The 25,443-nt window shown below is 42.5% G+C and overlaps 1 protein-coding gene and 1 long non-coding RNA gene across 3 annotated transcripts in view; one reads left to right on the forward strand and one right to left on the reverse strand.

Annotated features, from left to right (window-relative positions):
• Positions 1–25,443, reverse strand: part of FAM13B (family with sequence similarity 13 member B) — an 81,527-nt gene that overhangs the window by 20,961 nt on the left and 35,123 nt on the right. For both annotated transcript variants that reach the window (XM_045028157.1, XM_045028158.1), the window contains exons 8-10: positions 18,419–18,460; positions 17,099–17,254; positions 11,533–11,668 (exon numbers count right to left, since the gene is read on the reverse strand). In XM_045028157.1, the coding sequence (XP_044884092.1) occupies positions 11,533–11,668; positions 17,099–17,254; positions 18,419–18,460 (334 nt within the window). The remainder of the gene's footprint in view (positions 1–11,532; positions 11,669–17,098; positions 17,255–18,418; positions 18,461–25,443) is intronic.
• Positions 1,881–11,259, forward strand: LOC123376275. Its single transcript, XR_006581740.1, has 3 exons — positions 1,881–1,944; positions 10,591–10,687; positions 11,134–11,259. It is a non-coding gene; the product is annotated as an uncharacterized LOC123376275 (long non-coding RNA).

The raw sequence follows: 25,443 nt of genomic DNA on the forward strand, positions 1-25,443 counted from the left end.
GTTCCAATTGCATGATTTTTTTATATTCGAATGAAGCCAGTAAACCCTTTGACACAAATAAATAAGGAGAGAACACATAGTGCACAGTACTAGAAGTACAGCAGTAGCTTTCCATTTTCAGCACATCCATAAGGTTTTTTTGTTAACCTATGTTTGTTTAGGATGTGGGCAGCATTATTCACTGGAATGTGCCAATCTTAGGCCAAATTTTGGGTCTGAATATTGTTAAGACAGTAACATTACCTGAGTCTAAGATAATTATGTTGGATGAAGGCTTCTGTTCAGTATGTGTAAAATGAAACATGTCTGATGGACTTTCTAAAAAGGGACTATTAATCCTGGTTACTAAATAAAGCTACAACAGGGCTGTAAAGAGATGGAGAAATCCTGGCAGTTACTGTGATACTATCTCAGAAAAGAATGTTAGATGGATACGCATCACCATTTTGTTTGTTAAATCCTAATGCAGATAAGACTGATTGCTCCAGCTTGGAGTTCACTGATTTTTAAAGAGTAGATGCTACTGTAACCAGGTAAAACAAAACCAAATGTCCATAGAAGGTACCCTTTTAAAAAGCAAGTGACTCATTTGGGATGGTTATTCGGAACAGTATGAAATACAAGAAAGACCCTAAATTACCTTAGTGTCTGAAGCACAAAGTTAATATGGCAGCTCTCAAATCAAATGAAAACTGTTTAAACAGAATGTTACTCAATAAATCTAAATTAATACAAATTCATGTACAGCAGCCAATTTTGCAAAATAGACAGCCTCCTATCAGATAGGGCCAATTCACCTTGTACAGTAACGGAGGTTTGAGATGCAGGTCCCTGTGGGTGCTCAACTTTAGGTGTCCATGCGCCCCTGCGCTCATAATCAGAGATTTATGGTAGCAGTGCCCGGTTGGGTTGCACATGCACGGTTCTAGTCTCGCCCCGCTTCAGGCAGTTAACTGGCGCTTTGCCACCAACCCCTGCTCTGTTCCTTCTCTACTGCAGGGCCTACTAATAAACACCGAAGCAGAGGGGAGGTGGGAGGGTAGTGGAGCACTCACAAGGACACACATCTCAAAGAATCTCCGTTACTGCACAAGGTGAGTAATTTTCTCTTCTTCTTCAAGTGATGTCCCTGTGGGTTCTCCACTTTAGGAGACTTCAAAGCAGTGTCCTCTGGTGGAAGGAGAGGCTTCAGAGTTGAAGCTGTAGCAGATGAGAGTACAGTGTGATCAAGCAGGGTATCGTAAGATGCATGTTGTTGCAAAGTGTAATGCTGGGTAAAGGTGTGTAGTGAGGCCCAGGTTGCGGGTCCACAGATTTACGTGATGGGAACATTGTGAAGAAACACTCTACCAGAGCCCTATCAGCCTCCATAGGGAGTTGTCAGTCATGATGGAGGTAACAGTTTTATGCAGTCTGATATCCATCTGGATAGCTGTTATTTGGATATAGCATTACCTTTTGATCGTTCGGAGATTGAAACCAACCATTTTGGAGACTTGTGAAAATATTTTTTTTCTATCAGTGTAGAAGGCTATAGACCTGTGTCCACATCCAAGGAGTGTAATCTGGACTATCGTCTGTACATACGTGGTTTGAGAAAAAAATGTAGGTAAGTGGATTGGTTGATTGTGGTGAAAGGATGAAACAACTTTAGGTAGAAAGTTGGAATGTGACCTGAGGGATACTTTATCTTTGAAAAAGATTGTGTAAGGTGGGTCAGCCATGAGAGCTCCTTGAGGTTTTCTGTTTCCGCCCCTGATGGTCATAGTATCTATGGCATAGTGCATACAGAGGGGGTCGGAATCTTTGAGGTTTTGATAACTTCCCTGTCTTTTTCTGATCTTAGGTGTGTGAATGCCCAGAGATCACAAGTCGCCCTCGAGTCCTTGAGAGTGTGTAACGACTCATCAGTTTTGTCCACAAAGAGTTTGGCTCCCTCAAATGGTAAGTCTTCTACAGTCGACTGTACTGGCTTTGGAATTCAAGATAGATGGAGCAAGGAAGCCCTCCTCATAACCATCGCGGTTGCTACAGATCTCACTGCTGAATCTGCCAAGTCAATAACAGCTGTAATGCTGTTCTGGTTATGAGTTGACCTTATGTGCTGACCAATTTGTACTGTTTTTTGTTGTTATCTGGAATAAACTCAGTAAATTCAGAAAGGCTTGCATGGTTATTGTGGTCATACTTTGCCTGTAAGGCTTCGTAGTTGGCTACTCTTAATTGTAAGGTCGCAGCAGGATATGCTTTGCGGCCAAAAAGGTGGAGTCGCTACCAGTCTGTGTCATATGGGGTGTTTCTGGAGTATTGTCGTCTACCCTGTTCAATGACTGTGTCAATCACCAATGAGTTTGGCATTGGATGCGAAAAGAGGAATTCAGTGCCCTTCGCAGGCACGTAGTACTTTTTAATCAGACCTCTTACAGATAGGTGGAATCTTTGCAGGGGTTTGCCAGAGCCACTACACAAGGTCCATAACCACATAATTCATTGGAAGGGCAATGTTAGATGAGGTCAATAGGTGCAGTATATCTACTAATTTATGTCAAGACTCCTGGACTTCTTCCAGAGAAATGTCCAGTGAGATGGCAAGTCTCTTGTAGAGGTCTTGGAATAGTTTGAAATCATCACCTGTGTTGGGAGGTGGGGGCATAATCGTGTTGTCAGATGAGAAGAGAAGTGGACTTCAGGTGCATCGTCCTGGTCAGAGAATTCCTCCTCTTCTTCAGCCCCATTCTGAGGTGTCAGGCAGTCCCTGTGGTGTTAATAAAGGTGATTGATGTACGCCAGCTCTGGGAAGACTGACAGGTACGCATTGTTCTTGTGGATATGCTGCCCACAGACTCCAAAATGACCACTGTGGTGGGAAGGGCATAGTGGGCATCCAGGGTTGCCTGTACCAGGGTTGGTTCAGAGGGTTTGCTGAGTAGCCCTTGGATGGAGGAGCATGTGTGATGGGAGCAGCCACAGGGGAGGAATATTGTGGAGTGTGCCCGGCATCCTCATCTCCATCTTCATCCTTGCTCAAGAATTGTGTAGCAGAAAGAAGTGGAGAGCTGGGTTGACTAGTTTTTGCGAGGACCGAGATACGGTCAGTGCCGAAGTTGGGAGACTCCGGTACCAAAGAGATGGAGAGGTCTTTTTGGCGCAGGAATTGTTGCAAAGCACAAGGCATCAGTACCAGTGTGGTAGGAATCAGTACCATATGCTGAAAATGGCATGTCAGTACCAGTGTGTGACTCGAGTGCATGATGCCCGCACTAAGTGGCATCAGTAGCAGCGTGGATGCTGGCATGCTCGGTATGAAGTGTTTATTTGTGTCTGTTGGTACAGCAGCATGGAGTTTCATTTTCCCCTTGATGCCTGTGTCCGAGCTCAGTTGCTTGGCAGCTTTCATTTTCTTGGTACTGACAGTGCCGGAGGGTCCTTCTGTTTCAGCCATTGACACGGCTGTTGCAGGTGGTACCAGGAGTGTTTGCCCATTAGCGGAGCACCTTTTCTTGGCCAACTCTGAAGTCACGGACGTGGTACCCCCTTTTTTTGCCACCTTCTTGGCGGGTTGATTGGGAGCCCAGGCTATGGAAGAAGGGCCCTTGTCAGAGGCTACAGTCAGCTATTTCTGGCCAGTTGGGGTGCATACCTCACACTCAGACACCAGGCAGAGAGACTTCTCCATGAGGAGAAGTTTAAGTTGGCGATCTCTTGCCTTTCTGGTGTGGGCTTTCAGATTGTGACAATGCAAGCACTTCCACGATATAAGTGTCTCGCTGAGACACTGGACACACTGAGAGTGCCCATCTGAGAGAAGTATAGAAAGCCTGCCAGTAATGCAGCATTTGAACCCTGGGGAGCCAGGCATGCCCCTCAGGGAGCACACTCTCCCCATAAGGGGAGGGGTATGAATACCATGCTGCTGTGGTGAAAAAATGTAAACCTACACTCCTATGAAGAGAATTTTTTTTTCTTAAACAAAAGGATGGGGATAAAGTATTAATGCTAACTATCCTAACTGAAAGCAAAAACTAAGCTACTCAGAAGCTGCAAGGTGCTGCTAGTTGCTCCGACTCGAGCCAAAGGCAGTAGAGAAGGAACTAGGGGGCTGGGGGGGAGGGGTTGGATGCACAGCGCCAGTTAACCGCCTGAAGCAGCACAAGATGGGGACCGTGCATGTGTGACCCAACCGGGTACTGCTACCATAAATCTCCGATTACATGCACAAGGGTGCATGGACACCTAAAGTGGAGCAACCACAGGGACATCATTCTAAGAAGACTGCATTACTCTATTTCATGCATACAGTTTCAGCCCCAGCATTCTGGCCCCTTTTCAGTTCAGGAAGATAATTTCTGCCAGCTAAGTTTCCCCTTTCGGTTTCAGCTGGATGGCTAAAGCCCCAAAAAACACTTATACAGGTATATAGTGCTTTTGGCATACAAGGACAGATATGTTTTCACTATGGAGATGAGTTGTCACACAACCTCTGCTGTATACAGTTTTATAAAGAGGCTTTGGGATGAAAAATGCCATGTAGATTTTCAAACAATATTTCCTATAATAGTACATTATAATAATCTGAGCCATCACACTGAGGGGCTATAAAACCTTAATGTCTAAATTAAAAAAAAAACTGCTCTTGGATACATACACCACTTCCAATTAAATAAACGGGCCCAGTGCACACATATCAAAAGGCAAAAATTGCCCAAGGACCTCCACTGTGCTGAACATCAGGCACAAAAACAAGAGTGCATCTATGTAAAAGGATGTGATTTCAACATATTAAAAAAAAAAAAGTCAAGATTCCCCTCCAGGTTCTTTGTATCTGTACTTCAGATATTGCAAGGGAATGTTTACTTTTTTTTTTCTTTAAAGTACAATTAGTTACCCTGCGGTAACTGTTGTCCTTCAAGCTGTTGTAGTCAATGCAGATCCCACTGTAGGTGCACATGCACCCCATATGAGCCAGACCAGATTCTTTTCGCTAGCAGTGTCCATCAGGGCCATCAACAAACCCTGAGTCTCCTCATACTCCTATAAAGGCATAAAAGCGGGGGTGGGCTCTGAAACCTGCTCAGTTCTCTCGCAATTCCTATGAGGCGGAGGACTCTGAAAAGCAGAAATGGATGGCAGATCTTGGAATCCACACTGACTACAAAATCTTGAAGAACCACAGTTACTGTAGGGAAGCGACCATACTTTCTTCGTCAAGTATGTGTCACTGTGGATCTCACTGTATGATATAGGCAAGCAGTAACCTTATGAGGATGGTGAGTATCGATTGTGTTAATCAAATAAAGATTGATGCACCGCCCTTCCAACTTGGCGTCTACCCTGGCTGCCATGTCAAGTGCAGAACATTTAACAAAATTCAGCAGGTTACTCCACGTAGCTTCCTTACAAATCTCTGGAACTGGCACATTTCTAAAGCAGGTTGATGGGGCTGCCTGTGCTCTGGTGGAGTGCAGCTTCACATTCAGAGAGAGACGTTCACAAGGCAATTAGGAAAAGGTGGAAGTGCACTGTGTGATGTACTTGGAAAGTTTGAGAAGAATGCTGAGCCTTTTGATACAGCTGATACAGCCAGAAAGAGATGGGTAGAAAGCAGGAAGACCTTGGTTCTGCCTAGATAGTAGAGCAGAGCTCTGGAGAAGTCCAGAGTGTGAAGTTCTTTTCTTCTTGGGAAGACAACCAGTAAGGTGATTGGGTCAAGTGAAATTCTGAGACTACTTTGGGAATGAACTTGGGGTGTGGTCTCATCACCACTTTGTCTCTGTGAAATGGAGCGTTAGGCAGTTTAGCCATAACAGCTTAGATCCTGCTGATTCTTCATGCTGATGTATGACAACTAAGAAAACCATTTTGATGGTAAGGTGGTACAATGAACATTCTGATGGAGGTTCGAAATGAGGTTCCATGAGCCACAAGCAGACCACACTAAGGTCTTGGGTGAGAGTTGGGTCTCTAACCAAGGAACAGGCATGGAGAAGGTCCTTGATGAATCTTGACACTATGGGTCATAAGAAAATGGAATGCAACTGAACTGGCACATGGTCCACTCATTACTGCTAGATAGACAGAGAGCGTCTTGATGGTTTCAGAACCAGCACATAGTCCAGGATCCTGGGGTTCAGTGCTTTGCCTGGATTCACCTTAGTTTGAGTCACCCATATGGAAAACCTTTTTTATTTCACAGAGTAGGTTCTTCTTTCCTGGTCTGCATCAGAATTTCCTGTACTTGTCTGGAACAACTGTCAGTGATACTATTTCAAGTAGTATCCAGGCCATCAGGCGCAGGGACTGTGTCTCTAAGTGCAGGCTCTGACCCTGGTTCTGAGACACTATGTCCAGTCAAATGGGAGGTTGGTTGATATCTAGACTAGATCTGATAGCGTCATGCTGGCTGAGACAATTTTGGCTATCATGATAACATTAGCCCTGTCTCATCTGATCTGGGTATTATCCTGGGGAATCAGAAGAAACTGTGGGAATGCAATGGAGACTACTGTATATTCTTGAGGCAGATCGTCCTATGGTACCTATGAAGCAATGAGGCCACTTCTGTTTGTCAAAGGCTCTCATGAGAATGGTCTCTGAAGAGGCATGGGGAAGACCATGGGAAGAGTAGGAAGAGGAACTGGATGGTACAGTAGTCAGTGATGATATCTAGCACGCATTTGTTGGTGAGGATATCTGACCATGCCTGGTGAAATGAGGCAAGATGGCTTCTGAAAGAAGTGCTGCTTATTTGACTGCCATGGTGTAGCTCTTGAACAAACCATCAAATTTGCTGACATAAGGATGGACGATGTGCATATGCCTGATCTGAGGAGGGTCGACGGGCTCTACTATATCTCAGGTGCTTCTGAGACTGCTAATATGACTGTCTATGTTATGACTTAATCCACTGTCTCTGCTGATGTTCTTGTTGAGGGCAGTATGGTTTGTGGTATACCGGAAATGTATAGATTCCTAAGGACCATTTATGGGGAGAGCAATGTTGGCTGATCCGTGGATGGCTAGTCAATTTATGAGACTTCTTGGAGATGACTGAGGTCTGTGAACTATACCAAGAGATCTTGTAATACTTTAAAATCACCCCATCCCCATAGGCTGAGCTGACTGTCAGCTGATGAGGAGGATAAATCTTTAAAGGGTCAAGACAAGAGCTGCTGTACTTGTACCCCCGGACCCTGTTCTTCCTGGTAGTCAAGCAACAGTGGCTGAGCCCAGAGATGCCACTGGGGAGACCTCTCTCTCTGAGTTGTTCTTTGATGCTTGGGACAGTAGGTACTGGTTGTGGTCACACCTCCGGTGCAAGGGTTGGCGGGGTGCTTTTGATACGAATCACAGTGCCAGCATAGTCTGCTCCATCTCACTTGCTGCTGAATGACGCCTAGGGGGTATGTCTGGGTCTCTCTGTATGAGATGATGTAGAGCTCTTCCTTGAGCTCCTGCCCTTGTTGTTCTAGGAGTTCCCTTTCAGTGCCTTGCTCTGAGGTCTGGGGCATCGCTTTTGATGTTAAGCTTCTGGATGCATCCAACACCATGAATGACATCAATGTGGATGTCAGAACCATCTCTTTGTTCAGTGCCAATTTCTCTGCCAAAGTCTTAAGCATCAACTGCCTACTTCAGGGGTGGGGAAACTTTTTTCTAATCAAGGGCCACTGAGCCACAGAAAAAATCAGTTGTGAGCCCACACAGCCCGGGGCGGGGGGAGGGGCAGCTGTGGTTCCTGGCCAATGAGAGCTGCAGAGCTGGCGCTGAAGGCAGAGTGCAGCGCTTCCCTGATTGCTCCTGTTCCTAGGGGCTGCAGGGACATGCCAGTCGCTTCTGGGAGCTGGGCAGAGCCAACTAGACTTTTAATGGCCTGGCAACCCTAGCTTTCCCCTGCAGCAGCGTGTGCGGCTCCAGCCCTGCGAGGTGGGGAGGGCGCCAAGGCTTGGGGCTTCCAGCCCGCGGCACAGAGAGTTGCCTCACGCTGGATGAAATGAAGCAGTGGGCCGAATCCGGCCCATGGGCCACAGGCTCCCCACCCCAGCCTACTTGATGGTCCATTGGACTGTGCTGGCTTAACCAGTACAGGGTCCTGGAACCTGGGTCTTCAAGGTCCAACAAGACTCTTTTACGGGTTTAAGAACTGGAGCTTCAGTCTTGTGTCTCTAGACTTCTTTCCAGGTCTGGGTGGAGAATGAAAAGCGGACTAAATACCTGCTTGGTATGTGGGCTGAATAGATACCTGCTATGTCAAGTCTTCGAGCAGAATTCAATTAATCACAGGATGTGCAAGGCTTAAGGCCTGTGGATTTTGAGTCCGCCATCTCGAGTCCTTGTACCAGAAAAGTGGGGGTGTCAGGTGAGCAGAATTCAATCCAAGTGGAGTTTATTCAGTCCAAGATTTTAAAATGAAGAAACTAAAGGCTGTTCTGAAGATTCTTCAGATGATCTGAAAGTTTTTGACACTGCTAGAGCACCAGCAGGTAAGACATTTCCAAGTTCCATCTCACTAGCACAGGTAGCAAGAGATAACTGAAGGAAAGCCACAGATCCCACCTTTTATGCCCTCATGCAAAAACTCAAGGTGCATGTGTGGTCCCAGTGGACACTGCAAGTGAAAATAATCTGGTTTCATGCGCACAAAGCACATATGCACCTACAGTGGAATCCACACTGACATACTTGAAGAACAAAGCTTGCACTGAAATTCAATTTTTTAAGTCGCGGACACATCTCTATTGATCTTCAATTTTACAACATATAGCTTTTGAACCTAATTTAAGACCCTTATACTGCAAAGAATACACACCAATGAATTTATGTTTATGCATAAATTAAGCATATGTGTAAGTCTTTTCAAGTCTGGGGTTCTAACTGGCAATATTCCATTAAGATATTGCAAATATTCTGGTCTCTAGAAAGTCCAATTTCATGGTATGGACTTCACCAGCATGAAAGAGAGCCTTCTGATGATATCAGTATAAAATTACTTTTTAGCAGTCTAGCTAAGATTTCTGATATTAAAAATGATGTTTTGATACTTTATGAATTTAAATAACTAGATTTACAAAAGCTCAGCCTGCACTTTACCAACAAAATCAAAGTGTTAAAACAGTCAATATCAGAAAAAACACTCCCTGGCTACTTTAAATCATAAATGACTGAATAAAAAAGGCTACCAGTGGGAAGGGGAATTAATCTGTTTATAAAAGACAGAAGACAGGAAGTTCACATTTTCCATCTGGCTAATTTTAAAATCTAATTGCACATGTTTTAGTTTTTACTTCAGTGGACAGCACTTCACTAAAAACTCTTTATAAAAAGATTTATTATTAAAACTTAAGGAAAGAGTCTGGAGAATTAATGTTTAAAAATTTTAGTTGCCCAAAAATAATACAAAAAAGGAAAATCCTGATATCACTGCAACGGCATAGAGAGAGAGAAAATTAAGGGACATCATTTCATAAGACATCAAAAATAAATTCAGTTCCTTAGGTGGTTTAAGAGAAAAGTAATTGAACAACAGCAGTTTTGTGCGAGAACAGGACATTTAGATGGAGAATACATTTAGATATTTGATTACATTAGTAGCAGTAGTTATTTATACTACAGTACTGCTGAGGTATTCCAATCAATGGCCAGAATCCCATTATGCTAAGACCTATGTGAACATGTAGTAAGAAGAGAGTCTTTGTCCAGACATTTTATAATCTAGATTTATATGGGAACAGGTGGAGGAATACCACACTGAAGAGGGATGGACAAACTAAAGTTAGCGTATTTTTGCATAACCAACAGTACTGTTTACCACCTATCCAACCATTTTCAAATGGTAGTACTTTTGCTTCAGAAGTGTTTATCATTTGTACAGCCTGGACAAGTTATGTTCTGCATAGTACAGTCAGCTGTTTTGGTTTTTATCAGTGCACATGTTTTAATAACATTGTTTGATCTCATAAAAATACAAAGGACAGGGGGAACCTATGTTCCACTGGAAACAAAACAGCTGGTAAGGTTTAGGATTATGAGTTTGGGAATTTCAGGCCATACACCAGATCATCCTTGATCCATGGTTTTGCGTGTGGGTAACTAGAGATTTAATTTGCAGCTTATAAACCAACACAGGGTAGTATATGAAGCAACAAATACTTCTTCAAAACCTTTTCCATAGTGTTATGCTTCTGTTCAACTTTATACAGAGTTGATTTTGTGGGATTAATTCAAGTGTAACATACAAAAAACAAATTTTTAGTCTATTGCCAGTTGATGTCTGCATTTTATCTTTAAAAATTTATTTTTATAGTTACTTTCTAAACTTCCAAAGCCTACAGATATTTTAAGTGCTGTAATGTTTTTGAGCACAATAGTAGTGGGAATAAAATAATACTTAGGAACTTTTTAATATTTTATATATATATGCTATCAGAGCATCCCAAAGCACTGTCCAAACACCTCTTAAAGTGTGGTCTTTTTCCCTCTAGGATGGGAAAACTGCCAATATTGGTCTGTTTAAAGGAAGGCATTAATTTTATTTTATAAGCTCTGGACCTTTTAGGAACCCCAACTGACTTTGCTTTTTCTTCCTCTTCACAGGTAGAATTCTCTCCTTCTGCACACCTAAGTTCACACATCAGCAAAGATAGGACCAGCTGCCACCAGAGCAGCAGCACCTGGGGCAAGAGAGCACCGGGTGAGGGGTAGCTCAGTGGTTTGAGCATTGGCCTGCTAAACCTGGGCTGGACTCGATGACCTTTCAGGGTCCCTTCCAGCTCTATGAAATAGGAGACTGACTGAAAAGAAACAGAAGCTACTTCAAAGAGAGACTGGGAGGAGTGCTGGGGAGAAGAGGAAGGAACACATATCCCCACCACAAAAGTCTGTGGGAAGTGTGGGGGAGGGCTGGGGGAAAAATCAGGAGTGTGGGGATGATGCTCAGGTAGGAGAACTCAACAGGCCAGTTACAAACCCCCACTTTCCCCACAAAACCATGCCAAAGGCCTGCCAGGCACAGCTGCAGCGTTTCAACCTCTGCACAACTCCTACTGCTTTCTAACACTTAGGACTGATGTTACTGTAACAGACCTAGTGGGCTCCTCCACATGACCCTCCCCAAACAAACTAACACTCTCTCCACAGCCTTCCTCCTAGGGCTGTCTCTTTTGAGGAAGGTGCATCTTCTTCAGGAAGCCTTTGCTAACCCAGGTGCTATTCCAGCTCGGCCCATCCCTGCTGATGTACAAACCCATATGAGCAAGAGATAGGGCTGCTATCTGTGAAAATGAAGCAAAAGGAAACGGTGAGTCAAGGGCCCCTTAAGATACAAACAAATTAAATGTGATCAGACCTACCCACATATACTTTAAAAAGAAATTGAGTTTGGCAGAAGAGGTAAGTGATTTTACCCAAGGCAATACAGCAAAGCAAAGCTGTATCACATCCGTAAGTAGAAGCCAGGTCTGCAGTCCAACTCTTGTGCTCTAATCACAAGATCATACTGCTCTAATATACAGCAAGCGTGCCCTCTGCTCCTCTTACCTGGTCATTTTCTTCTTCCTCATATACAGAATGAGGCTGCAGAACTGCACTGTCTAAATCAGTGCAAGCCAACGTTTCAAAGCAGTCTCTAGCATTCTCACTGCTATTAATATCATTATCTTTAGTAACATCATCCCTAAAAGAGACAGAAACAAGCAGCTCAGAAGAGCTTACAATAGCTTATGTCATGGCTTCACATGTTCAAAAGAGTTATTGAAAGTTATTTTTATTTAAAAGTCCTGCCATTTTAAATAATTTTGAACATTACAGATTATTTGCAACAAAACTATCCTGAAACACAAAACGACTGGCACTACCTGGAGAGTTAGGTAACATGTCAAAGGGTAATACATTTGGAGCTATTTTAATAAAACTATTTAGAACAAGGAAAAACAAAATGTATTGGAATAGTATTTATTTCATGGATATATATGTATTTCCTAATGAGTTGACAGTCTAATGATCATTAAGTAGTACACACACTGGCATAGATGTTTCTTCTGTAAGAAGAATCTCACACAAGAATTTTGACCATACAGTCAACCATTTATCCATTGATTGATTGAAATTTAAACCAAACATTTTAGGTTGGATAACAAAAGAAGTATCCTTCCAGTTATTAATGGTGAGATCCACAGTAGTAATCAAGGTACTGGCAAGCATTTTTTACTTTAAGCACAGAGGCCAGCCAGACATTCACTACCTGCTACAATGTGTCCTAATGGATAATGGCAACACCGAAGGCTAAGACGACGAAGGATTTGTATACACCAGGGGTCGGCAACCTTTCAGAAGTGGTGTGCCGAGTCTTCATTTATTCACTCTAATTTAAGGTTTCGCGTACCGGTAATACATTTTAATGTTTTTTAGAAGGTCTCTCTCTATAAGTCTATATATTATATAACTAAACTATTGTTGTATTGTAAAATAAACAAGGTTTTCAAAATGTTTAAGAATATTCATTTAAAATTAAATTAAAATGTTGATCTTATGTCACCGGCCCGCTGAGCCTGCTGCTGGTCTGGGGTTCTGTTCACCTAGGCCAGCAGTGGGCTGAGTGGGGCCTGTGGCCGGGACCCCAGCTGGGAAGGGTCTGGCAGCCAGAACCCCAGACCGGCAGCAGGCTGTGCGGGACCAGCAGCCGGGACCCCAGACCGGCAGTGGGCTGAGCGGCTCAGCCCACTGCCGCTCTGGGGTTCCATCCGCCGGCTCCTGCCAGCCGGGATCCTGGCTGCCGGACCCACTCAGCCCACTGCCACATACAGTCTGGGGTCCCAGCCCTGCCCACATACAGTGGGTGCCTACCTTCTCCCTGGTTCTGGCCCATTCTCTTCCTCTCTCTGCACTGAGCTGAGGGTGGGAGTGGACCAAGCACAGGGCTGGGGTGAAGGGTCTGGCCAGGAGCTAAAATGAGGGAGGGGGCTCAGGGTTGGGGCAGGAGGTTTGCGTGTGGGGCACTTACCTGCGCAGCTCCCATTTGGTGTGAGGGGTGCAGGTGGGAATGTGAGTGAGGGTGCAGGAGCTCCCGTTTGGTGCTCAGGGTGAGGATGTGGCGGGGCTGGGAATGTGGGGGGTGCAGGTGTCAGGGTAGGGGGGCTGGGTATGTGTGGGGGTGCCAGAGTCAGGGCTGGGGTCATGCGGGGGGGTGTGAAGGAGTCAACAGAGGGCTGGGTGGTACACGGCTCAGGCCAGAGGACTCTGTGTGTGGGGGGGGGGGCTGGGTGGTGTCGGGGCAGAAGGCTGCATGACTGCCCCCCCAGAACCCCCAACCCTCCCCCTGCTCCTTGTCCCGACTACCCCCTTCTGGGACCCCACCCCCTATCTAAGCCTCCCTGCCCCTTGTCCCCTGACTGCCCCCCTAGGACTCTACCCCCTACCTGTCCCCTGACTGCCCCAACCCTTATCCACACCCCCACACCCAGACAGAACCCCTTGGACTCCCATGTCCCATCCAACCGCTCCCCGCCCCCTGACAGGACCCCCCCAGAACTCTGGACCCATACAACCCCCCCCACTCCCTGCTTGCCCAACCCCTTTCCACACCCCTACCTCCTGACAGCCCCCCCCAGAACTCCCGACTCATCCAACCCCCCCAGCTCCTTGTCTCCTGACCACCCCCTCGTTGCTCCCTGTCCCCTGACTGCCCTGACCCCATCCACCCCCTAACAAACCCCGGGACTCCCAGGCCCCATCCAACCCCCCCTGCTTCCTGAATGCCCCCTTCAGAGACTCCTGCCCCTAACCACCCCCCCGGGATCCCACCCACTCTGCTGCCTGTCCCTTGACTGCCCCCACCCCTTACCCAACCCCCCGGCCCCGGCCCCTTTACCATGAGGCTCCCTGCTCATCTGGAGTCTTGCTGCCGCCGCCGCACGCACGCACAGCCCTGCCCCACCCCTCAGAGCGCTGCGCGCGTGGCAGCAGGGCTCCGGAAAAGCGGGGAGTGTCTTTCCCTCCCACAGAGCCAAACGCTGCCCCGCGGGAGCGCGCAGCCCCGGCTCCCAGAGCACTGCACGCACGGCGGCAGGACTCCAGGGGAAGGCGGAGGAGGGGCCGGTGGCTTGCTGCACTCGGCCGGACGTTCCGGCCGGGGAGCGCAGACCTGCAGCGGAGTCCCAGCAGGCAGCCGCGTGCCATTAAAAAACGGCTCGCGTGCCATCTTTGGCACACGTGCCATAGGTTGCCGATCCCTGGCATACACGGTGGATTAATTCACACCAGAGCGGTGTAAATTCTAGTGTGCATTAGCATGTTGTGCACTAACTAGCCGATGTGGACCTTGCTGGTGTGCACTGAAATATTCCTAGTGCATATTAATGGAAACATTAATATGCACTAGGGAAACTGTCACACAGATCAGTTGGTGCACTAGTCTGCACTAGGGGGTGTAAATATCAGTGTGCACTAGCATGTTGCACATTGTGTATACGAGTCCTAAGTTGCTGACATTCACTTCTTAGATATCAGTTTTTGGTTTACAATAGGACTGGATTAAACTAAGCAAACCATAAATTAAAAAATAGATAGATTAGATAGATTAGATAGATAGATAGATAGATGAAACCTTTTACTCAGTTGGTATTTGAGACTTCTATGTTTCACCATTTAGGAGATTAGCTGTTTCTTCCATTTCTACCAAATTTATCACACCTTGTAAAACCCAGGCATAGAGTTTTGAGGTTTAAAAAAAAAGTCTCTCAAACAGAACAAGGATCAAGATTAATCTGAGAGGATTGAGAAGATTAACCTTAAATTAGAGTGAATAAATGAAGACTCGGCACACCATTTCTGAAAGGTTGACGACCCCTGTTATAGACCCAAACTGGTAGATGCCCTCCAAAAAAAATTCTTCTTACCTTCCTTCCATTTACTAGAACTGCGTGCAAAATATTTTACATATTCAGATATACGCTTCTAATAAATTGTGGAGAATTAATATGGAATTGTGACACACTCCAGAATTTTTGAACAGAGACAATTATTTACCCCACATATACTGCATACATAGAGGCAGTATTCATGTGATAAACTGCAGAACTATGTGATAAAAATATACCATGAACCTTTGGCTGCTTCACCTTCTCTCTTTCTACCCCTCTGCCTCCAGCGGCTTATTACAACATACTAACCTGCTGAGCAGCTTCCAGCCTTTAACAAGCGCTCTCCCTATATCAGATGTCCAACAAGATGGGTTGAAATTTTAAGAAGTAACTATTCTCTTCGTTTTTAAATTAAGCTTTGTGCCAGTATTCTAAGCTTTCAATAATATGTTCTCTGAATCATACACTTTTACTTCGCATGTTTTCTTTGTGTTTTGGCCTTGTACATAGTACAAATAATCCACTGGCTGCAGTATTTAAAGGGCTCATGATGCCTCTAGAAGGAATGTTATCATAGAGTGTCTATTAATCCTCAGTGGCTAGGATGAATACAAGTGTTGAAATGCAGCACCAGTGCCAAAAACGTCTATCGGTTTCAAGTTTAAGATAAACAAGGGAGCCTGCACCCCTACGATGCAAGCCTGGCCGTCCACTAAAGTGCTCACAATGTATAAAAGGGGAGAAGCTTGTGGACAGAAGGACTTTCGGACAATTATACAATGTTACTTATAAACTAATCTATGGAACTTTTAGCTTATAAAACTAAAATTCTGTTATAATAATTTGTCTTTGGAAAATATAAATTACTTGTAATTGTTCTCTGAAGGTTTTATAACAGAGTCCTGAGACAGATATTGCACCACATGCAGTATATTTGTGGTGCATTGTTTTAAATGAATGGTTTATGTATGGCTGTGTTCCACCCCACGGAGGAGGGCTACCATAGCTCCTCCTGGAATCAGAAACAGTGGGTGGTTAAGGCAAATCAGCCAGGTTTTAACTCCCCGCAAAGAGGTATCACCTCCTGGGGAGTTCACATATACACACTGAAACTAGATTCTCCAGAGAGTAGCAGACAAAGAAAGGATTTTTGAATAAATAACTTGAGTTTAAACTGACTCAAGGCCTTTCTTCTCATCCAGCAAATGAATACGACCTTCTGTCCAACAGCGAATGCAAGCAGAAAGGTTGGAAGGTTTCTCAGCCCTATAAGATTGATGGGTGATACCTGGTAAGCTGTTTAGCATGTGTGTAGGTTATTTTGTTGTTTTACGGTAAAAGCATTACAGCAAAAAACATATTAAGAATAAATGTGCTTACTTAGAAGGTGCCATGTGGTAACTTATAACTGCAAGCAATAGACATGTCATAGACTTCAGAGAGAAAGGAAAGTGCATGCACTGGCCTGTTTAAGTGGTCTGGATTGGTGGGGATATTGCAGTGCAATCCAGGGTGCTGTGCAGTCTTAAAACCCAGACTAGGCGGGAGTGAAACATGGTGACCGTTGGGAGCCAGGTGCCTTAAGTGGGTGCCCTTTGCATACCACACTGGGGGAATACTGGTGCAGTTACCCTAAAACTGTGAAAATTATCTCCAGTCCCATATCTCTCTGCAGGTTGTGATTTTTTAAAATGGGAGTGTGTTTTTTATAGTAATTTGGTCAAAAAATAATTTTAGCTTGTGCGCGCGTGTGTGAGAGTTTTAAGTGATTTACTGCTCATGTGAGGTTCTGGATTAAGAGGGCGGGCAGAAGTGCAAGCTTCCACACACTGCCTTGCCCATCACCTCACCTGGAATCAAAAGAGACTTCTGCCAGGAACAACCAAAGCTAGGGGTGACACAGCAATTTAGGCTTTATGCCCATTCAATCATTAGAACAAAAAAACCTATGGCCAAGGGTCCTAGTGTCAATTATGATTTGTCTAGAAATCTAGAATACATAACTGCCTCTCCACAGACTTGTGTGCATCATACCCTTGAATGCCTCTCACTGAAGTACAAAACGTGCAAGAAGAAATCTATTAAAAACACTTACTTTTAGAGCAAAGAACAGCAACAAATGGAATTTGAGTTCATTTAAGGCAAATTCAAGTTTATAAATATACAAAACTTCTATTGTGGCTTTTTAGCAAGTCTGAATTCAAATATATGTCCCTAAGCAATGCATTAGAGAGAAAAATTCTTACTTGTTGTTAGATCCTTCCTCATCCCTATTAATATTTTTTGCTTCATTGTTACACACCAGTCTGTGTTGCTGTAAATTCTTAAGATCATCATCTATGCTGCTCTGCAGATCAAAAAGGTGCTGCTCCACAGCTGCTCTAATTGTTCTTTCTAAAATGCTAACAAATAAAAGTCAGAGAATTAATGTTAAAGATATATATTTACTTTTCTTGGCATCACTGGATTTGTGTGGGCAGAAAACAGAAAAATCAGACCCTTAGGAGACATGTAAATCTAGGCTCCCCAATACCTCAAGACAAGACAAAACAAAAGATTCGCTAATCTCTCAGATACGACCACAGCTGTAACTGGAGTTATTTGTTTCTGAATGGTAGCCGCGTTAGTCTGTATCAGCAAAAACAACGAGGAGTCCTTGTGGCACCTTAGAGACTAACAAATTTATCTGGGCAAAAGCTTTTGTGGGCTAAAACCCACTTCACCAGCATTTGCTTACTTAATAGGATTTTAGTTACAGACAAAATGATAGGCAAGAAATTTATATAATTTATTATATTTACAGCATGGTAGGGGCCAAGAGGCCTCAAACAGATAAGGACCTCATAAGGCCAGACACTATATAAACATAGGTTATGAAAATCCCAGCCAAAAGGGCTAATAATGTAAAAAAAGATAAGACATAACAGGTGAATGGGACAAATAAGGTGGAGAGGTGGGAGAGTAACAAAACAGTGTTATTTTAATACAGACTAGCTGTGGCAGCAAGTCTTTGCCAACTAGAGAAGATAAGATGCAAACTTCTAAGATGCCTCTAGCAGGAGTCACAACTTTTTTCCTAACTCCTTCACTCCTGTCTATTCTGGAATAACGTGTGTTTATTTTTGATCTGCAATTATATTTGCAACCCAATTGAACTTGGGCTCACGCTACCAATTAGAAGAAACTGTAAAACTGCAGGTGTGAATGCAAGCACCTAATGACAATTTCGGAGTTACACTAGAATTTATAAAGTACCCATCCAAAGAAAGTAGGGGGGAAAAAATACAAACAGGATATTTAGGAACACAGGTATTACCATACCATGAAAACCTATGTTTCCGTGTCTAGTTGAGAACCGCATGCATAAATACAATGAGCTTCTTTTACTTCTGAATGCTGAATTACATTTCATAAAGCGTATATTCAGTACTAAAAGTCTGGTGTTTAAATTACTGTGGTCACATGTATTTGATTTATCTGTTTTGAAAGCAGGCATGCCAACGATGGCACAGACTGGTAAAGCAAACAACTGGAATACAAAGACTTTATATATTAGTTATACTTACTCTGCAGAGGCTGGCAAGATGCTTATTGGAGAGAGATGAGCACTGTAATAAAGAAGAAGAAATTGGTTATCTTCACAAAGACCTTCAACACTACACAAATATTCTGAAAGACAAAAGGGAGCTTTGAGGATACTAAAAAAATTGAAACAGCTCAAAGAAATACACATATGCATGCAGTAAACACATTGGCCAGCAACAGTATTGCTATGTGCCATGGTCCCAACCTCAAGGGAAACAGGGAAAAGCTGGATCAATATTTGGATAGAAGAGGTCTGAAACACCTATATATTGCAGAAAGCTGAGTCAGCAGCAATTCTGTAGTTATAAGTAATTGAAGAACCCATACCCCAAACACTTTAGGGAGCAGTGAGCTGCTGTACGTGCAGTCTTTCATATGAGAGGTACTAATCACTTGCTCTTGAAAGATTGTGTGATGCTTTACATAATATAGATGTTAACCTCAAGAGCCCACAGCAAATTCCAAAACATTCTGCCTACCTTGCTTCCCTCTAGAGTTCCAGTTCACCAAGGTATTCTTCACTCCCTGTGAAGCTATTGCATAATTTTACTGTGCACCGTGGAAAAATGCTGCAGCCCACCCCAGAAACAGCTGCCATTTAAGTGCAGACACTTACCACACAGGTTTTCGAGGCTTAGTTACTTGTTATTAAGCACTTTGCATTTTGGTGCTTTTCATTCAAAGAGTTCAAAGTATTACTGTGAGCATTGTTGAATTGAGAAGTATACTAAATGTCTGAGCAAGGCATACCCCACTCAGCCAAACACAAAAACATTTCTTCCTTTGCAAATTCTAATTACAAAGCTTCAATTTTGCAAGCTATCACAAATAAAATGATTGCTCCAAAACAATTTTTCAGACAGACTTGCATAAATATGCTTGTAGTGATTTGAAACAAACTAAGGTCTACTTTAAATGACAATGACAGTCACAGCCTTATTACGCTTTTCTCATGGTCAATGATAAGGATGTTATCACATACACAAACAAGACTAGAGAGAAATGCCAACTTTATTTAAACTAAAAAGAGGATGGGGAAAAGGAGGGGGCACTTATCCCAACCTGTAGGCACTCCACACGCCATACAGAAAAACAAATTCTGGTAGCTACTTCACCATATAAAAAATGAACCAGCAATCAGAAAAAATTTGGTGATCTGATTCCAGATACAACCAAGATGTACAGTGGAAACCCTAATGTAGTAGTGGAAACATTAGTACCTCTCCTTGCAATTATATTAAGAAAATTCAACTGAAATCCCACCAGCACTGGTCAGCATTATGTGGCACCAGTGTTCACTCTTAGCTCAGACTATCTCCCTATTGACTTTACCATAGGTTGAATACATCTGGGAGTGCTCAGCTCAGACTTGTTGATACTGGCTAATCATAAGGTAAGTATTATACTAGCTAGTGCTCAATACCTACTGTCATATAGGTTAGTAAGTAGCTTGGACTAACTATCCAAACAAGTAAAGATTTCCTGTATTTCCTTCCCCCAACAGGATATGGTGGAAAACAGGATTACATGCAGGAAAGGACTCTCTACTGATGGCTGTCTGACAGAAGGAGAAAAAAAAAAACAAGGATTGTTTTGGCCTTATTAATAGCTGAGATTGAGATGACTTGTATATTGTCTGTGTGTAAATATAACACTTCAATAAATTAGTTAGCACTGTACAAGGATGGGAATTTAAACAAGGCTGGTGCATGGACTGGCTTTTATTTTTTTATTAAAAGGGTAGTCAGTTTTGCAGCCAGTTTAGTGTATTATATTTTTAGTGAATGAAAAACAAATCAATTTCCACTGTGCTTAAACAACACTGGTGGTTCTGAGGTACCATTTTAGACAGAAGCTCAGGAAAATTAAAACACATGTGCTTTACAGGCTTGATCCCGCATCCACTGATTTCAAAGATGCACAAACAAGCAATATATACCCAAGCCTTCCAACATTAATTTCTTCCCAATGCTTTTGGGATGAAAGAGGCTAGTTTTGAATTTATTTTTTTAGGTACACAGTTAAATTTCATTGACATGAAGGGGAACAATAATTCAACTCAACCCTACCACCCACTCAAAGTGTGTGAGTTTTTCTATCAGCAAATTTTATTTTGGCAATATTTAAGTAGAAACATTTGGAAAACAAAGCAAAAATGACATACAGTTGGGGAAGGAACAGGAGAACAAAATGGGGAGAAATTAAGACCCATGACAAAAATAAGGTAGGTGAGGAAGATAAGCAACGATTTCAGGGGTGGGAATGATAAATTTAAAAAAAACCCACAATTAATATATTTTACTTGACCGTCACTACAGAGTTTTTGTAAAAGCTATTTTACGAGAACAGATTAATTAGTAAACAGCTCTTTTAACAGATATTGATATATTTTATATTATATTTCAAGATGAAGGATGATATGTTTTACAAATAATAAACAAATCAGTTCACAATTAAAATATAGTCACCTCTAGGATGGTGGGTAGTAGCTAAGGAGACAATCAGAGCATAGCATACTCCAAAACACTAGTGGGAGGAGGGAAGCAAGGAAAATTTTAGTCAAGGGCTCTAGTGCAAGTTATGAAACTGTGATGACTAGAGATCTTTAATGTGCACAGAGAGCTTCATATAGATTTTTGTCTATCCACCTTCAAATTACAGAAGGCTGTGTCAATATTTCTGAGATTCAAACTAGTGGTTCCAAAGAGTCCAAATTATTTCAGACATGATGCTGAGATCACCAAACCCTCTAGCTCTAAAGGGCAAACTTCATGTCCGCCAGCCCAGGTCACTTTCTATCATTCAGTAGTGCTCTTAATACACATCTAGGATGCACTTGTGTTACTCAGCAAAAGATGTGCATAAATCAGCACTATTCCAAAGCCTGAAGAATCCTCTTATTTTTAAAGGAATCTCTTATGGCTCCAACTCTAATCAGTTTAGCAAGTTAGCACTTTTCAAAAAGTGTATCACTCTTGGTTCAAAATATATCACACTTCAGAACCTGCTACCACAGTCAAAAGAATTCTTGCGTGCTGTAAACTACTTGATGGCTTGTATACAGAGTCTTAGTGCAGAATGACACAGCAAGAGACAAAAAGTAAACATATCTTTAGGTTTGAGAGTGCTATCATGTTTTGGCAACTAACAAACACCTAATAATTGATACCATCCCTCTGTTCCTGTCCACAAATAGCCCTGTTAAAAAGAGAAATGACATACAAAAATGCAATTAAATAAGGAGAAAAAAATCAGATTTTTTCTTAATGCTTATTACTGATTGCATTTTTATAGTTCATTGTTTACACAATATTGTTTCATACTGTTTTATAAGCCTCCCCAAGAGTAAATATTTAGTCTTTATATAGCATTTCTAGCCTATAAGAAGTCTGTTATTTCGAATCATTCCAAACTAGCATTTTTAATTCATTTACCTGTGCAGCAGAACTTTGCAGGCCATTCTGATTATTTTTGCTATTCCAAACGAGCACTTCATGTAAAAATACTTCATTTGAAAAACAATAAAGTATGATGTTGGCTGTTGACTATGCATACTGCTTGTTCGATTTCTATGGCTGCTTGTCAGACGGTACTTCTGGAGTGCTGCACTAAACCCTGCAGTCTAAATAGAAATAGACTGCAACATGAGGTCACTACTGACAATAAGCTGCCCAATCAACACTTTAAAGCTTTCCTAGTGTATACTTCACACTACTCATTCTGGGCATAAAACATGGGCTTTTGTTGTATGTTACTTAAGTAACAAATCTTGACCTAAATATTATAATCCATTTTCTGGATTTTTTTTAATTTGGTCAGAAACAGTATAAGCAGAAAAGCAAGACAATGTATTAATTCAATATGCCCTACTCCTCATAAGCCAAGGGCAATATTAAATTGCTTTATTAAAAGTGTCTAATGTAATAAATACCACACAGTTTATAGGTACAGAAGAGTAACTTCTTTTTGAATTTTATGCAAAGGAGAGATGTTCTAGAACTTACTATCTTTCATGCATCTCTCTTTGACAACCCCATGGAATACACAAAATAGTTTTACAGCAATAAAAACAGAATGAACCTAGAACTTTTAGGAATGAACTGCAAAGAGTAAACAGCTAGCATAACTGTTGAAAAATAAATGTTGAAAATTCTGCACAAATTTTAATAGATGAGGATTTTAGTGATTATCTCAGCACGGTCTCTTTAAAAATTAATTTGAAAAAGGAAGTTAGCAAACAACATATGAAAGTCAGCACTGGCAGAATAGATGAATTGAAGTGCCATAGTGATAGGCTTCCGATGATGCATTAGAAAGAGTACATAATAAGGCTTCTAAATATGTAGTATCACCTAATGTAAAAGTGTTCCTCTGACTGATTAATAACCCATATTACCCAAAGATTGTTTGAATGTTTAATCTAGGTACCATTTTCAAACAGTCACTAAATCAGGCTGTATTAGTCATGGCTGCCCATGTTTTCAAATAATAAACACACAGAAAGACCAGAAATAGCATTAAAGCCATACATTCAAAAGAAAACAGTCAAAAAAGGAGTAAAAGGAGGAAAACAGTGCACAGCATTAATTTAATTATAGCACATTATATTCACAATTATTAAAATGAATTTTCAATTAATGGAGTCTAACGTAGGTGCCACCTTACCCTTAATTTTTCCCTCTCAAGAGTTTTTGCAGATTGGCTATAAGGCAAAATGTTGAGCTGCGATTGTCAGTCTTTGATATTTGGTTCCCAAAAAGCTAACAAAAACTCTCATTCAGAAATTTATCATGTTTAAAGATAAGTTTTTCCCCCCTCTTTCAAAACTGATAACAGTAAAGAAAAAATCTCAAAATAACTAAGACAAATACTAACTGTTTAAAAACATACACTTAATATATGCTTTAGATCCTCAAAAGAGGAAGAAGCCTAGGTAAACAAATGTTTACATAGCTACAACACAAGAGTACTAAGCACCAGGCAGGAAGAAAGGGACTTGGGAGTGATACATTAATTACTTGCACTTTTGATGATGAAGTAGCCACTAGCTGATTTAGTATATTTATTATAAGCAGAGCTGGTAGCACTGCCTATTAAGTGTTATCTGACCTTTGCCATCACAAGACCCTATTTTCAGTTGCTTATAAAACTTTACCAAACTTTAATCATTTAAGCTGAAATTTTCCATTCCAGGTGTCTGCTACAGGCTGAATTATTTGGGAAATTTTCAGCCAAAGTAGTTCACATCTTTCCAAGAATGAGGCTAGGAAAAAATATGTTTTTGCCCATGTTAAAAGAATTCTGGTGACCTTTTCTTTGGTAAGACAAACCAAAACCAATCTCTTGTGCCCCCATGATCTGGAGCAGGGCCCTGAAATTTGGTAAGGGGGTGGCCTATGCATAAGGCATGTGCCTTTTGCTATTTCCATGAAAGTCTGCCCTAATTTCAGCATCTTAGAAGTAATTGAAAAAAATCACAGTTCATACAGTCGAGACTCTTAACAGCTAAAATCGCCCAAGATTCTGTCTACACAGGACATTCTCCAGCCTGAGGCTGAGAATTTCCCTGCAACTGCAGCTCTGGGCTGCTATGGATTATTAGGTTCTTGGTCCTGGCATCTTAACTGACAGCAGGGAGCCCATCTCTCCTGTGTTCTCAATGACACCATCCAGTATGGAAGAGGAAATTGCCTAATTCAAATCCAGTAGGGACAGAAGCTGGACCTACAAAGGAGGATAGATGGGACTAGAAGTTGGGGTGGCTGGGAACTGGATGAAGGTGAGAACACTAGGCACCAATAGGTGGAGGGGGGGACAGAGACTGTCTGGAGAAGGAAACTGGGAGAGAGAACCAGTAAAGCAGGGGGAAAAGGAGAGAGGAGACAGAGCTGACAAGAAGCTGGGTGCAGGGGGAAAACTGGGACTGAATGGGCAGAGAGAGTGAGACAAGGAGCTTAGAAAGAGGGTAGGAGACACTGAGATTGAATGAGGATCCAAGGGAAAGAAAGAGCGACAGATTGGGACTGGGAGCCAGTGGGGACACAATGTATGTGAGGGGCATGACTGGAAGCCAGGGTTGTAAAGAAAGACTGAATGTGGAATCAGGAGGGGGATGAGACAAGGACTGGCTGGGCAGGAAGACCAGACTGAAAAGCAAAGACTGTGACTTACGAGGTGAGGAGACTGGGACTATGCTGAGGGGCCAAGGGGGACAGTCACGCTGTTGGCAGCAAATATGTGTGAAACCCATTGCTAATCTGTTGCATCTGCCTCTAGTGCTGGTCCACAAAGAGAAAGACAATTTACTACTGCTATGAGTTACCTAAGGAAGAGCTCCACGTAAACCCAAAAGCCTGCCTCTATCACCAACAGAAGTTGGTCCGATAAAAGATATTATCTCACCCACCACGTCTCTCTAATATCCTGGGACCAACACAGCTACAACAACACTTCATATATCAGTTACTCTGTTCACGCAAGTAGTACAGGTCTGTGTGGTGGATCTGAAAAGTTCCAACCCTGCTGATGACCCATGCGGGGGTCAACATGATAGAATGTCTGTTTCCAATCTGTGTGGGTAATTTCCTAAATTTTGGGGTTTTTTTTAAGAAATGTTAAACATCAAAACTTGCTAAGTCAAGTTCTCAGAAGTTAGGAAATGGCAGAAGGAAGGTTACCTGTGCAGACTGGGTTTGACCCTTCGTGTGTATGTAAGTCTTTAATTACATGACCACACACTATTTTCCCCCACAAGAAATAGAGGGTTAAAACTGCAGCAAATTTTTATATCCCACACTGCATGAAAAGAAATATGGTGACTCACAGGATAGTCTCTTAAAAACCCCTCTTCAGTTCAACACTCAATGAAAGAACTGGAGCAAGTATTTTCTTTTAATCCCTGTACAATCTTTTTGAAACAACATTAATAAGCGAATATCTTGCACAACACAAGACACCTAGAATTCCTGTTTGTCTTTTAGTAACCACTTCAGAATGCTTTTGCTTG

This window comes from Mauremys mutica, chromosome 8 (genome assembly GCF_020497125.1).
Source record: "Mauremys mutica isolate MM-2020 ecotype Southern chromosome 8, ASM2049712v1, whole genome shotgun sequence".
NCBI classification, from domain to species: domain Eukaryota; kingdom Metazoa; phylum Chordata; order Testudines; family Geoemydidae; genus Mauremys; species Mauremys mutica.